Source organism: Cynoglossus semilaevis, chromosome 2 (assembly GCF_000523025.1).
Source record: "Cynoglossus semilaevis isolate Cse_v1.0 chromosome 2, Cse_v1.0, whole genome shotgun sequence".
Lineage (NCBI taxonomy): Eukaryota > Metazoa > Chordata > Actinopteri > Pleuronectiformes > Cynoglossidae > Cynoglossus > Cynoglossus semilaevis.
In genome coordinates, this window is record NC_024308.1 from 9,183,426 (window position 1) to 9,197,518 (window position 14,093).

Genomic DNA, 14,093 nt, shown 5'->3' on the forward strand with positions numbered 1-14,093 from the left:
ATGTAAATACATAGAAATACAAAGACCTAGACCTAACCTTACCTCTATTTTTTTTAATTAAATACAGTGTATTTATTTAAAACATAACCCGGTGAATAAAAATTTTAGCTCCAAGATCCACATTATAGAAAAGAGAAAGAATGTACGGTTCTGTGCCTTTTGTTGTGCCACGCAGACTAAGAGCAGACATGAAAGCGTCTTCTAACCTCACACCAGTGTAGGCTCTTTGATCTGGAATGATCACTGGGAAATCACACACACACACACACACACGACTGAACGGAGCGTCTGGTACAACAAACCTGCTGCGGTCTGGGGTTTTCATGAATACGTTCCTTTGTGCAGCTCTGAGTCACAGTGAATCGACTTCACAGCTGACACTGTTGTCAAAACAAATATTACACTACAATACTCAAAGGACAGGTCATTCTCTTCTGACTTTAAAATGTTGAAAATCACTGGAACAGTAGAACAAATACAATAGAATTACAATAGAATATGGAATGCTGGTGTACCACTGCTGTAATGCTGGAATGAAAACAAGCCTCCAGTCACTAGGTGGCAGCAACTCATACAGTGGTACAGATAAACATGGGGGAGGGGGGGTTAAAACATTTCCGTCCCCAAGGGGGGGTCATGACAGACAATAACTGAGAACCACCGTTATAGTGACCCCTGTTGTCTCGTCTGCTAGCAGCATATCAACATGTGAGCTGGTGGTTCAGGTTCTGCCAGACTTTGTAGCGTGGGTCTTAAACAAACTTTGTACAAGTGAGATGAAGAGAAGTGATCCTGCAGTTGGGAGGAAAACAGCTCTTGGAGCCAGTTCTCTGGTGAGAACGACGTGAGCTCCTGTCTCTGAGCTGAAACTGAAGGTTTTTTTTCATTGTCCCGTTTCTTTGTGCTAGCTGTGTGTGATGCGTGCATTAAAGGTGTGTGTGTCCGCTCTGAGCAGGAGGGGGGACGGGGGAGGAGGGGGAGCTCACTCTACACTCAGCAGCAACACACATGTGCAGAGCAAGAGGAAAAACCCTAGACCTTTGATATATATATATTTGGTTAATTTATTTTATGTTTCAATTAATTAATCAAATAATTTACAAGCAATTCTAGATGTTACGTTGGGATGTTTAGTGTTTTGTTTTTGTTCTTTTTCACTCAGCCTGTTTGATTACAATAATTTCACATTATTTAATGTTAATACATTAAATAAATAAGAAACGACAAGAATAAAAAACATCCGGTTGTTATAGTGACAGAGTTATAAGATCTCAAATCATGAAGCTTTGGACACGGATGTTTATCTGACACTTGATGTGGACCAAACCTGTCTTTCCTCCTGAACATACTGTCAAATGTATGTCCCTGTTCTAGAGCTCATCTCACTGTTCGAGAGGAGACCCTGACTATTTTCACAATATTGTCACTAGACGTGTATTTGTACAGAGCACATCATTTGACACTCACTGAACATATTTAAATAAGAATTCATAAACAAAGCAACATCCCCCGCACACTTGCTTCGACTAAAGATCCCTCTCCTACTCACTCAACACATCTTTCACTCCTGGGTTGCCAAGGTAGCCACTGTTGCAGTCAGGAGGCTCCCACTCTCAGATCCCAAGGCTGCTTCCACCAACAAATCCACACATACACACACATGCCCACATAAAAGCTAAGAGACACACACACACACACCAACACACACCAACCCATCCAAACCACCCCTCTGTGGTACCGCCCTGAGTTCTGGGTCCAGTGCACTGCAGTCTATACAGTGTGTGGGCTGATTGGCTGTCGACCTGAAACAGCACCAGACTGGCTGACAGACAGAGACGCGCTCGGCCGTCACCTTCTGAGCGCACCTCAAGACCTCGGGCGTCCCTGTCCAGCACAACAATGGAGCCTGTCCAGTCCCCCTCCGCGGTTACAGTGCAGTCGCAGTGAAGGGTCAGAGGGAGGGAAGAACCCGCCCTGAGGGCTCGAACGGCCTCTGGATTCAAATATGAAACTGGTGACGTGCTCAACCTTCGTGTTCTATGAAAAGGACACGCGGAGCAGAATGACAGGGGGCAGATGGGGTCTAAAGATAGGGGTCATGGGAGGAGCAGGGCTTCTTACTGGCCAGGTTAAGGCCCCCGTGTCAGTCTGATGAAATCAGTGTATTTGTGTAACACGACTTCTAGTCTAGCTCCTGGACTGGACGCTCAGCAAAGAAGATAAATAATCGGACATTTGCTTCAGATCCTGTGAGGAGAATAACCAGTGATGAAACAATTGGAAATATGTCCCAAAATTGGCAAAAATAAATGTAGATTGAATCAAATTTTGAGAGAATGACTGTAGTATGCTAGAGGTTGCCTACTATTTTATTATTAATGAAATGTACATTATTGATGTGCATGTGGCCGTATTACTTTGACTAGAGGCTCAGGTCCTCAGACAGAGGACTGTTATAAACCACATTTAAAGTAACAGAACTTTAAAAGTCTGTTGTTATGTTTCTGTCTCCCTCTGTAGGCTGAAGGTCCCTCTCTCCTAAAGTCTGAATTTGGTCTCTCCTGTTACCTTTGTTCATATGGGTTGTAGACATAATCAATTAGGCTCAGCTAATTACAGTATGTACTGGCCCAAGGGATACACCTTCACCAGCGATGGTATCTGAATCAGGACCAGCCATTCGAGTACTTGTACCTGTACTTGAAAACACGTGCCGATCCAGTGACCCCAGTACTACTAACGTTTCTCATTAAACCAGCTGCCGTTCAGAGAGTGTGATTTCTGGCCCTGTGGAGTTCAGTGTCTTGTGTTGTTTATTCCCATGTGTCATCAGACAGGAGCAAGGCTTGCTGTAACTGACTGGTGTTGTTACCATACCAGCAGATGAAACTCTGACGTCTCCTCTGGTCTAATCCACTGCCCAATGGCATTAATGAGCTGACATAGTTTGAGTTATTAGTTTAACGGACATGTGAACATAGTTAAAGACAGTTTGACTGACACTTTGTTTACTGTGAGAGACAGGGACATAAAATTGCGACAGTAAATTAAATAACTTTTAGTTGAAATGTTGGAAAAGCTCTGCTCACTTTCTGTTTCGTTGGCTTTGTTAACTATGCTGTTTTATCATTTGTCTTATATATATATATATATATATATATATATTTGTTGTTTTTATATATATTTATATTAGTTTTGTTATCCCCGCAACCCGGTAATGGATAAGCGGATGAAAATGGATGGATGGATAGTTTTGTCATCTATGTTTTTCTTGCTAGTATCTAATGACGTGTCATTTTGATGGCTCAGAATATCCTTTCAATGTTAATTCAAAGGATATACAACTTGTTTCCTGCTCTGTCCTCACTGTGATGTCCTCACCAGTTCATCACATATTTATTGAAACCCAACCTTGTCAAGTACTGGTTTCAGTACAAAACCAATAATATTCACGTAGTATCAGGACAACCCCAAATGACACCGTTTCAGTGTCGACGTGGAACGTGTTTTCACCCTGTAATCTCTATGAAGATTCTCAGTCATCCAGGTCATGGTCAAGTTTTAAAAAGTTCTGTCAGGCAACTGGACGTGAATTTTCTAAAAGAAGACGTTTCACCTCTAATCCAAGAAGCTTCTTCATCCCTGTAGTCTTAAATGAATCAGTTTTGATCATGAGCGTTTTGTCAAAATACATAATGTAAAAACAAAAACAGAAGGTAAACGGAGGTAAATATTTGATCTGCTTCACATTCAACTGACAAACCCCGTGCATAAAGCACACTATTATTTATGCCTTCACATCCAGGTTAGATGCATATTTCATATACGCAATGCCTGTGGGCGTACTCCAACCAAACGAGAGTGACACTAATGAAAGTGTGTTGCCAAAACCACAGAAAAAACGCTGGAAAACAAGACAAACGCAGCCAACCTCCCTTTTTATTTTCGTTATTATTAAATATGCTCTCGAAGCACAGAAGCTGCTGTCTGTCAGTGACGCTCCAGCCTGAACTATTCCACCGCTGACATCAGTCCATCTATTTTTCATAGCCAACATCTGCCTGCATTGCTACCGTGTCACTACAATTTGCATCAGCTCTGCTGGAAAGGTGACTTAAGCAGCGCAGTGCGCACAAAGGAAGTGAGTCAGTGTGCTACAGGCCTACGCATGTTGAGTGTAAACGCGATAATATAAATGTGACAACAATTAAATACGCCATATATGATCAAAAGTGAAAATATTTACTTAATGTCACTTAAAAGATAATTAAAGTTTATGGGGTTTTTTTTATTCAGATGTGCTTTTCTCTTCTCTCTTATACCCAGTAAGAATAATGTTATACATACAGCATCTTATTTAAAAAAATACAATTGATATGAATATACATAACATTTTTCTGTTAACTAATTTTTAACTGTCAAATGACTAAAACAGATATTCCTCCAGTGTTTGTTTCCTTAAATTTGTCTGATATTTAATAATAAATGTAAAAGGATTATAATTATTAAAAAGTAAGTTACCAAAGTTAAAATAATGAGTCTTTTTGTTGTTGGTTTTTCCTATAAAGAAAGGCTGTGATGCTGCTTTTTTTTGTTTCTATTTAAAATGTTTTGAAATAACTTAAAAATAGGTTTTGACGTACACTCTGCTCATTACTCCACTGGCTCTCAGTTTGACATGAAAGGATATAAAAACCTAATGGCAGCAGAGCCTCGTTATACTAATCGATATAAAAGAGAGTGCAGGATGTAATTAAACGTTTTTTCACCAATTAAAAAACGTTATTAACGGCAGAACACCGCTCACAGTTTAGTTTGGAGGAGGACCAACAAAGGAGTCCAAACTCAGGGTCGGGGCCCGCCGATGTGGTTTTTGCTTTTAAAAAGCGCTACAAATTGGGCACAGGGTGACGGAGATGAAGACATCGCAGCGTTTGGAAATCATTTAGAAGTTGTACGCACTTTGTTCCATCTGTATAAATGTGCATCACACAGCTGGGTCATCGGGCGACAAGGTAACCGCTCCAGTGGCCACTTATTAGTGCCAGTCGCCGGTTAATCTTCCTCTGGTTCAGAGAATCTAACGGTACGATTTGAAGTCTTGGTGTCCGCCTGTTTACCGCCGCAGCTTTGTTTGTTTTGCTGCTATTTCTGAGCGGATCGCTGATCTGGGCTGCCTGGTGCTTTTTAATGAGATTATCAGGAGAAGAGTGTCAGTAAGTAGGATCTAAAATGAAAGCCATTACTGAGCATTATCACAAAGCTCCCACTGCTTCAGCCCCCCTCCCCCCCCCCCCACTCCTCTTCCATCCATCTGCTGTATGGCCACCCACACAGCCACTATGCCCAGATTGCAGCCATGATTAGCAGCAAAAGTACTGCTTACTTTAAACACCTCTGGAGAACATGTGGCGCTGCTTCATGGTTAAGCTCCAGTGGGTGAACGCAGACAGAGTTGCTGTGTGTTTCTCCTTGTGACTAATGGAGACGGAGAGACGTTTCTCTCATAATAGATGTCTTGTTTGGATCGATGCCGAGTATACATTCATACACAGACTACTTTATTGTGTGAGAACATATGGCATTCAATTTACACCAGAGCTGCCACCATGTTTATGTTCTTAGTTTTCTCATTATGACTAGTGCACAGGGCAATAAATGCAGAGGAAAAAAGAGAATGTTGACTGATGTGTGTGAGAACCCTTATATAATAGCACTGTTAGATGTGTACTTTGAGTCCAGTAAACAGGTTTCTTCTCTTGTTTATTCACTAATGAGGAAAACAGGAAATGAAGCGCTGACTCACATTTACCTGTCAGTAGGTTATCACGAATTCTGTCTTTCGATTATTTGCTTTAAGGAACATAAACTACTATTTTACTTATAGTATATTTTGTAATGACATTTAACTATATACTGTATATACATAAATATATACATATATACATAAATGTATATATGTATATGTGTTACAATGACAATAAAGACTATATTAATAATAATAATACTATATATACATATATCTATATGTGTATATATACACACACACACATTTATACATACATATACATATATGTATGTATTTATGGACATACAGTACCCACACCCCTGCGAATTGAAATACTACTAAGAACCTGAGAACATATTTTTAGGGGGGCTCGCCTCGAAGTACTGGTCAAAATCAATGTAATGTTATAATAATAATAATAATAATAATAACAGTGTAAAATCTCATTTCTCTACCTGTGATTTTGTCTCGAACAAGCTTGCAAGACTCGATTTCGCCAATGCTCCCAAACAGGCTGCGGAACTCCTCCTGGGTCATGTTCTGGGGCAGATAGTTGACGATGAGGTTGGTCTTGCTGTCGTCGTTTGTCGGGCCGGTCTGCATTGGCGAGGGGCAGCCACGGCTGTTGTTGGTGGGCCCGTTGGCCGTGGTACCTCCTCCACTGGGGCCGTTTGTCACCGGAGACTCCATGTTACTGATGATCTGGAGCACATTGAGGAGGAGGGAGGAGGAGGGGAGGAGAGGAGACAAAAAGACAGGGAGGAAGTGAAAGTTGGAAAAGAAAAAGAAGAGACAATCATTAGTCATAACACCTGTCATAACTTAGTTAGTATTGTTCTATTTAAGGTAATTCTTGGTTTAATGAGAATAGTTTTTTTTAACAGTCTACAATTCTACACCCTGACATTGGGCCGAGCAGATAAATATAATGCTGATGCCACTGATGCTGCTGCTGCGTCTGTGACGGGCAGATACTTGGGTTTGTCATATCTGGATTTATCCTCCAGGTATCAGAGTGGTCACCACTAAACTGTGAGCCTTTGTGCCACCTTGAAAATAACCCAGAGGAGAAGGTGAGAGGGAAAGGTCTGAGGACGCAGACTCACATTGATATATTTTTAATAGAGAGGATTATTCCAAGTGAAGACTCTTCCCTAACAAAAACAACAGGCCGGGGGAATTTATTCAAACATTAGCGTAAAAACATGTTTGATCAAAAATATTAACTTAGTGAGAGGGGAAAATATAAACATTAAACACTACATGGCAGAGGAGTGGCACTGTTCAAAGACACGACTGTTACTGAGCAGGAGACTCGACGCTATCGGCTATCACACTGTTAGTGACCTTGTCTGTACTGTGGGGTTTTTTTTTTAATCTGCAGTTTCCCCCTTTGCTGACATTGGATCCCAGATAAAATCTTTTTGTCACACTGACATTGTCGTCGTGTCCTTTTGTTAGCTCTAAGTGTGTAATTCTGTTTCCATCTCCCACCAAAGACAAATGCTTCATCTGTGTTCACTTCTCCTGACGCTGTGTCGCAGCGACTGTAGTAAATGTCTTCAACCTCAGATTAAAGTTGGGGGGAGGTAAAAAAAAAAAGAAGAGATGTGACTGAATCAAAATTTAAAAGTAACCAGTGAGAACTCTCTCTCCTCTCTTCTCCTCTCCTTAACCATTCAGCTCTGGGTCTATTTTTAACTCTTCCACAGAACAGGAGGACAGGCTGCACTTGGAAGCGGGGCTGGGTTTAACAAAGGGGAAGTGGCCAGAAGTCAGGATTCAGGTTATTTCTGGATTATCAAAGGAGTGGACGTTTGTTCTAAGAATATACACGTGATCTCTAGGAAGAAGTCAAGACGTGACTCGCTGCTGCGTTTGTTAGCTTTCTTCATATTTTGGTTCAAGTTGTTTATGAAATTACTACTGTACAGTTGAATTTATTTTCTAAATATTTTTATCTAACGTTCAGTGAGACAGTAATGCTTAAACAGACATGGATGTCGATACACACTGACATAAACACGCTCACACACACTCTCTCACGCACACTTGCTTACTGCATACGGTCTGTCTTTGTCCCTTCCCCTCTCTCTTTTCTCGTTCTTTACGTTCCACGAACACAGAAAGACAGAGAGAGAACAGTGGGCAGGTTGTTTTGTGCTTTTGACAGTTTTCCTTATGATAAACCAGTGACAATAAAGTGTAAAAGACAAGGATTCAGCAGCAGAAGGAACCACTGCTGACTAGACCAACTGAGTCCACTGGTAAATGTGCTTACACTCCCTGCTAGGCTGCATTCTGTCACCGAGGCTTTTATCTCCCTGGGATGTTTTCAGAGGAGTTTCTACACCAAAAATGTCTGCCTTTAATTAACAGGGACTTGCAGAGTCGCACTGGCCACTTATGTCCTTGTCCCTGCCCACCAGCAGTTGTGCTGCTCAGTGGTGCACTTCACTGTGTATTGGTTGAGAGCAGGGACGACCAGCACTCTGAACTCAGAGCTTGTCCTGATGAATGGCTACGAGACCCTGGCTCTGTTTCTTTTTCTTTTTTACTCATTATCTGGAGTTGCAGTGTCTCAGACTTGGAAGGTCCCAGTACATGGGCAGGCCGGAGAGTAAGTACTGGGCTCTGCCTCCAGTGATACACACAGACAGGGTGTGGAGAGTGGAACAATGTGTGTGTGGTGTCAGAAGAGTTCAAAATAAACCAGGGCTGTCAGACTTTGGTGGCTTTGGACGAATCACGATTAATCATGATTATTCCTTATTGTAATCAATCAGGATAAATCAACACTCCTAACTGTGGCTGGTGGATTTGAGTCAGTACCGTGGGTCTTAACAGTGGCTTGTACAACGTGTCTTCAACAATATTAATCAGTCTACAGTCCAAACCATTTGACAACTGTCAATCAGCCTGTCAGTCGTAGACTTGTTTACTGCCCTGTGCTCGGTGCAGCTGGACACAACTCGGGCGACTGACCTTAAGTCGAAGGTCGCCACAAAAGCCACCTGGGTGTGGAGCTGATGTTTTAAACTACGTGTAAATAACAACGTGTGTATTGACATTTAAAATAATAATGGGATTAATTAGACAGCCCTGGAATAAAGAGTTACTCTTTTGAATTCAGGGCATTGTTAATATCCTACATTCTCAACACTTACAGTGAGTGGGTCGTTTGTAATTCCATAAAAACTCTTTGTCGTGATGGAATTCCAACAAGGAAAAGACCTAAAACAATTTTATTTGACTTAAAAAAAAACCCATCTCAACTATTGGCTGTTCTAATAAATCAACTACATATAGCTGCTTCTCTAATTAGTGGATCATTAGTCTGGACCAGCAACGACCATCCGTACTGCAAAAACAGCCAGAATAGACCTGTGCCTTTCTGCTTTAGTAGAAGCTTTCATAAATGTAAAACACCAGTTCAGATGTCTCTGAAGAAAAGAAGCTCCTGACAGAGAGCTCTCTGCTGTAGACGTCAGCTGCTGTCATCCTTCTGTGTTTCACAGAGCTGTTGGACTGGATTGAAGCAGGCTATATTTAAAGCAAAGGTTGCGGTAATGATTGCACCTAAGTGCTCAGTAGGAAACAGTAGGAAGCAATTAAGTGAAGTCTGCACACGCATTGTTAACATACAAATATATATACAGGTAAAATAGACAGACAAAGAGACATGAAAGGTCAAACAGGTCGGCCACTGAGGATTACTGTGACCTCCACCCTGACCCTGCAATCTTGCATTGGCCTTTTTTTTTATTGCTTCATTCACAAGTCTCTGCACCAACTGTCTCGGTCAGCAGCGTGATGGCTGTATACGTGAACACAGTACATTATCATATCATATCACTTCATGGGTGTGTAAAATGACAGGGCCATCCGTCTGGCAGCAGTCGTCTCCTTACCATCTTTGGCTGTGTCAGCAATCCCTTCTCTGCCCAGCCCTGGAGCTGTGGGAGCTCTGCCTGACGCCACTGTGTCTCTGTCGACCCCTATGGAGCGGAGCACAGGGAGGGAGGGACGCACGGCCCACCGTCAACATCATACACTCACTTTGCAGGGTTAAGGTTGTAGTGGGATCGGGGGAATGGTGAAGGGTGTTGAGGGAAATGGCAACCACTGAGAGATATACAGAAACACCTTTGTCCCAGCAGGGAAACTCAAACAAAGACAGGAAGCTGAGTCATCACTGGGTTTTGACAATGGGTTATTGGCTTCTCTTTGTTTTTTTTACTAATAAATTCATAAATATGTGGTTATATATTTTTAAACTAGCTTTGATAGAATAAAGCTGCATCAAAAAAATATTGCACCACAGCAAATATACATAAGGTGCAGTACTCTTTTTATATGATATATATTTATATAAGCACATATATGTACAGTGTATCTGTTCATATATACATATAAGTGACTACATAAATATCTATCTGTATTTATATCTATATATATATAATTATATAGTCACATATATGTATAAATGTTCAGATGTACATATATGTGACTATATAAATATATATGTCCACCAATTATTCATATAAAGGAAGTAATAACCTGGAGAACTTGCTTTTGTTTCAAGTGTTAAATAAGTGTTCCTTTATTAATAAATAAATGGCTGTGTCTTTGTCAAATGCAGATCGCACTTTGTGCTCTTTACACAAATGATCTCGGCATCAATAATATTATAAGCTGAATTTTGGTATTTTTGGAATTGTGATTTTTTTTTTATCTGTTGACATGATTATCTATCATTAATAGCCTTAACTACCTTATCTATGGATGGAATAAAAAGCTACAAATTGGCACGGACCTAAACGACCTTGGCAGTGCATTGAGGGTTTTTCTTTTCTTCACATCCTTGTAGCCGAGGACAGAAAAATGCTACAAGTGAGCAGTGAGCGTGAGCAGCTCTCCAAGGCTCGGGGCTGAAATGCCCGCAGCTATCTGTGGATGCTGCAGGAGCCAATTTAAACAGAGTGGAGGAAGAGAGGAGGAATGACCTCTGCCTTCATTCACTCCTTCACAAGAATGACGAGCCAAGTGAGGGATCAGTCGTGAGGAGGAAAACAAGACAATAGCTGAGCTGTGGGGAAGACACTTTCAATATTTAAAAAGGGAGGCGGAGACGGGGTTGGGGGAGGAGAGCGTCTGTACACGTTCTGTTGTCAGTGTGTCTTGTCGGCTTAGACAGGGATGCATAATGGAGGTCTAAACGAGACTGAACTGTCAGCTTCAGGGAAGGAAAAAAAACGGGAATGGGCAGAGGTCAGGGTACTAGAAGAAGAGAGGAATTTAGTACTCGTGCGTACGGAATAGAGAATATTATGAATATTTCTCATCAGATATTTAGCTGGGATCCGCCTTGGCTTTAGCCTGCTTTGGACCAACGTTTCATTTGTAGTTTGTGATAAAAATCTAGAGTCTGACTATTGATATGTTGTATCATATCCTAATTCATTTGGAGTCATTTCTGGTAAATGAAATCTAATGCAGGGTTACCAAGCTTACTCTTATGATTACAAGCCAAATTCACAGAGACCTTGACATATTAGCAGTCAACACTAATATTAGAAGTTAAATATTTGGATTATTACTGCTGACTGACTAAATGCAGTGTAATGCGTCAGTCAAAAATGTAGCCTGCAACACAGTCCAAAAAAGTTCCACTGAAAGAATCACCAAAGTATCTACTGTAGCAAAATTAAAGACTTATCTGTGTATCTACGTTCACGTAAAAATTCAAGGAGAAAAGATCCCTCAGCTGACCATCTGCTCTGGTACCATGATCTTTATTGTCACATGGTTTTGGGACGTTCATGACGTCGCTACTTGATCCTCGATGTTTGCAGTAAAATGTATTTTTTACAGCAAGTGACGAGGGTGTTGTTTTAAACAAAAAGACAAAAAGAGGTAGCATCCAGGGCTTGTGCTTGATTGGTCTGCCAGCAGCCAATCAATATGTTAGAAAAAGCACAGGACATAGTAGAGAGGATAATCAGAAACTTTATGAAGTGTGTTGCAGGCATTAACCACTGAATTAATTAAATTGTTCTTATACAAACCGTTTGAGTACATAGTTTAAAGATTTTTAGGATTTTTACAGTTTTTGCTCTTTTAATTATTGTTAGTTATCTTTTAGAATGAGATCTACAAAAAAGAATAAGTACATAAACATTGTTTTTATGTAACAATAACTAGCCTGAAAAAGAGAAGGTTAAGCAGAGGTGAAACATAAAAAAAAAAACATTTTTCACCCATTGCTAAAGAGCTAGCTTTTGGTTTTTTATGTCAGCGCTAGTGCATGGTTTGCCAAAGCAAGCAAACATGACGGTGCTGTGATGGCATGGAGGTAGCATGGTGATAGAAATGTACGAAGCAACAAGCAGATGTATATGAGTCTCCGTCTGAACAGGTTCCATCAGCCGCGGTTCAGTGTCGGAGAACACGTGATGGAACGTGATGTTTGGGAGGAGTGTGTTTAAAACTCTGTGTTTCATTTAAACAAATAACAGAAACAAACACTGCTCAGTGTTTTATATTCAGTGCTCAACCATTTGTTAATACACACACACACACACACACGCGCGCGTGCACAATTTCATCTTTCTTAATTTTCTCGCCGCCGGCCCGTTTATCACATGAACACACACGTGCATCTTTGGATAAAATCTCAAATAACACTGGTATCAGGGTGCGATGCAATTACATTCACCAACCAGTGAGATGAAAAAGCTGCTCATGGATACAGTTTCAATTATTCAGGGAATACATTTCAGTTGCTGCTCGGGATGCTGGGAAAACTTATTATATAATCAATACACTCTATAACACCGTTAATATTTGATGCCACAAAAGTGCTTCCTGTCTCCTTGGGCTCCGGGCCAGTGGTGTCTGCCTTCTGCAGTCAAACAGGACCAGCTCTATCAACCTGCTGCAAAACCTGATGGGTATTTTTGTGGAAATAGGAAAGGCTCCAACAACTTTCCTCAAGATTTACTGCAAACGAGTTTGTCTTTATGATGCCCTCTGCATAAGATTATTTCCTTCCCTTCACAGACCAGTTACCTATATAGCCTTCAGAGTTCAAATTGACTTTTTGTCTCCCTTTTCTGTCCCTTTCACCTTCATCACTCCCCCACTGCTTTTACACCATAAACCAGTACTTTATATTGCCGTCCTGATGCGGGCATTCTCCCCCCCTTCTTCTCTTTCACGCGCACAGCTTAGACAATCAATTTACCCTGCCCTGGCAGGGAGAGATGGAGGCTGATGAGACTGCAGAGTAGACTGTATGCTGCAGAATCACTCCACTGACAGACACACTAGCTGGCAGTTACAGAATCAGCTAACATAAAGCAGCTGGCTCAATTAGAAAAGTTCTAGATGTAAATCTAAAAACGGCTAAAAATAAAAAAATTAATGAAAAGCTCGTCTGGCGACCAATACTAACGTAATATTTATTATACTTTTTAAAACAAAGATTAAAAATATTTACTAATATTTGTATACAGTGAAATCTCCCCATTTTTTGTGCTCTACTTTGGAGCACAAATCAATAGTAATTATGAGACAATGATAACTGTGGACTTATTTATCATCATGATAACCTTTCCGCTGATCTTCTACTCACTTCTACTCAAACTGATATTGACATTTGGCGTGTCCTCCGTCCGCTGCCACATCGCAGTGATTAAACTCGTACAAAAACCCCCCAGAAATCCCGAAAGTCTCCGTCCCCTGATACACGTGATACTGCATTTGAGTTCTTGTCAAACCCAAGTCAAACATAAAGATTGCAGGACTTTACTATCTCAGCTCCTCGGCCAGTCGAGTTCCCAGTAATGCTCTCTGCACTATTGATTTTTTATTTTTCTCTCGTCTCTCCTTTTATTCCTGGCTGCCTGTCTCTCATGTCTCTCCACCTCCAGCAGCATCCTCCGAGCTCTGAAATGTCCTGCAGGTCAGACGAATGCTGGGTTGGATCAATCATGGAAAGTAATCTGCGACGCCACATGCACTCATACACACACGCACACACGCACACACACACACACACCCCTCCTCTGTAGCACTCTGGTCTGCCTACCTCCAGCCTCATCGATCTGCATCTACTTTACCAAATGGATTCTTCTCTTCTTCTACTTCATCCTTCGTGTGGGTGTGCGTGTGTGTGTATTGTGTGTGTTTGTTACCCGGAATAATAAATGTTCCAGACTGAGCAAGACGTGGATGTAAGCAAATTTTCATTTACCTTGGCTTGACTTTTTTTCTCCCCCTCTTTCTTCTCTCCCTCCGTCTG

At 41.1% G+C, this 14,093-nt stretch overlaps 1 protein-coding gene across 11 annotated transcripts in view; it reads right to left on the reverse strand.

Moving 5' to 3' along the window:
• elavl4 (ELAV like neuron-specific RNA binding protein 4) overlaps window positions 1-14,093 on the reverse strand; it is a 71,269-nt gene that overhangs the window by 32,337 nt on the left and 24,839 nt on the right. For 7 of the 11 annotated variants that reach the window (XM_017030772.2, XM_017030762.2, XM_017030765.2 and 4 more), the window contains 3 exons: window positions 9,700-9,786; window positions 7,849-7,893; window positions 6,244-6,490 (listed from right to left, as the gene is read on the reverse strand). In XM_017030772.2, coding sequence (XP_016886261.1) covers window positions 6,244-6,490; window positions 7,849-7,893; window positions 9,700-9,786 — 379 coding nt within the window. The remainder of the gene's footprint in view (window positions 1-6,243; window positions 6,491-7,848; window positions 7,894-9,699; window positions 9,787-14,093) is intronic. The other 4 variants (XM_017030769.2, XM_025065816.1, XM_008335815.3 and 1 more) reach the window with 2 other exon arrangements.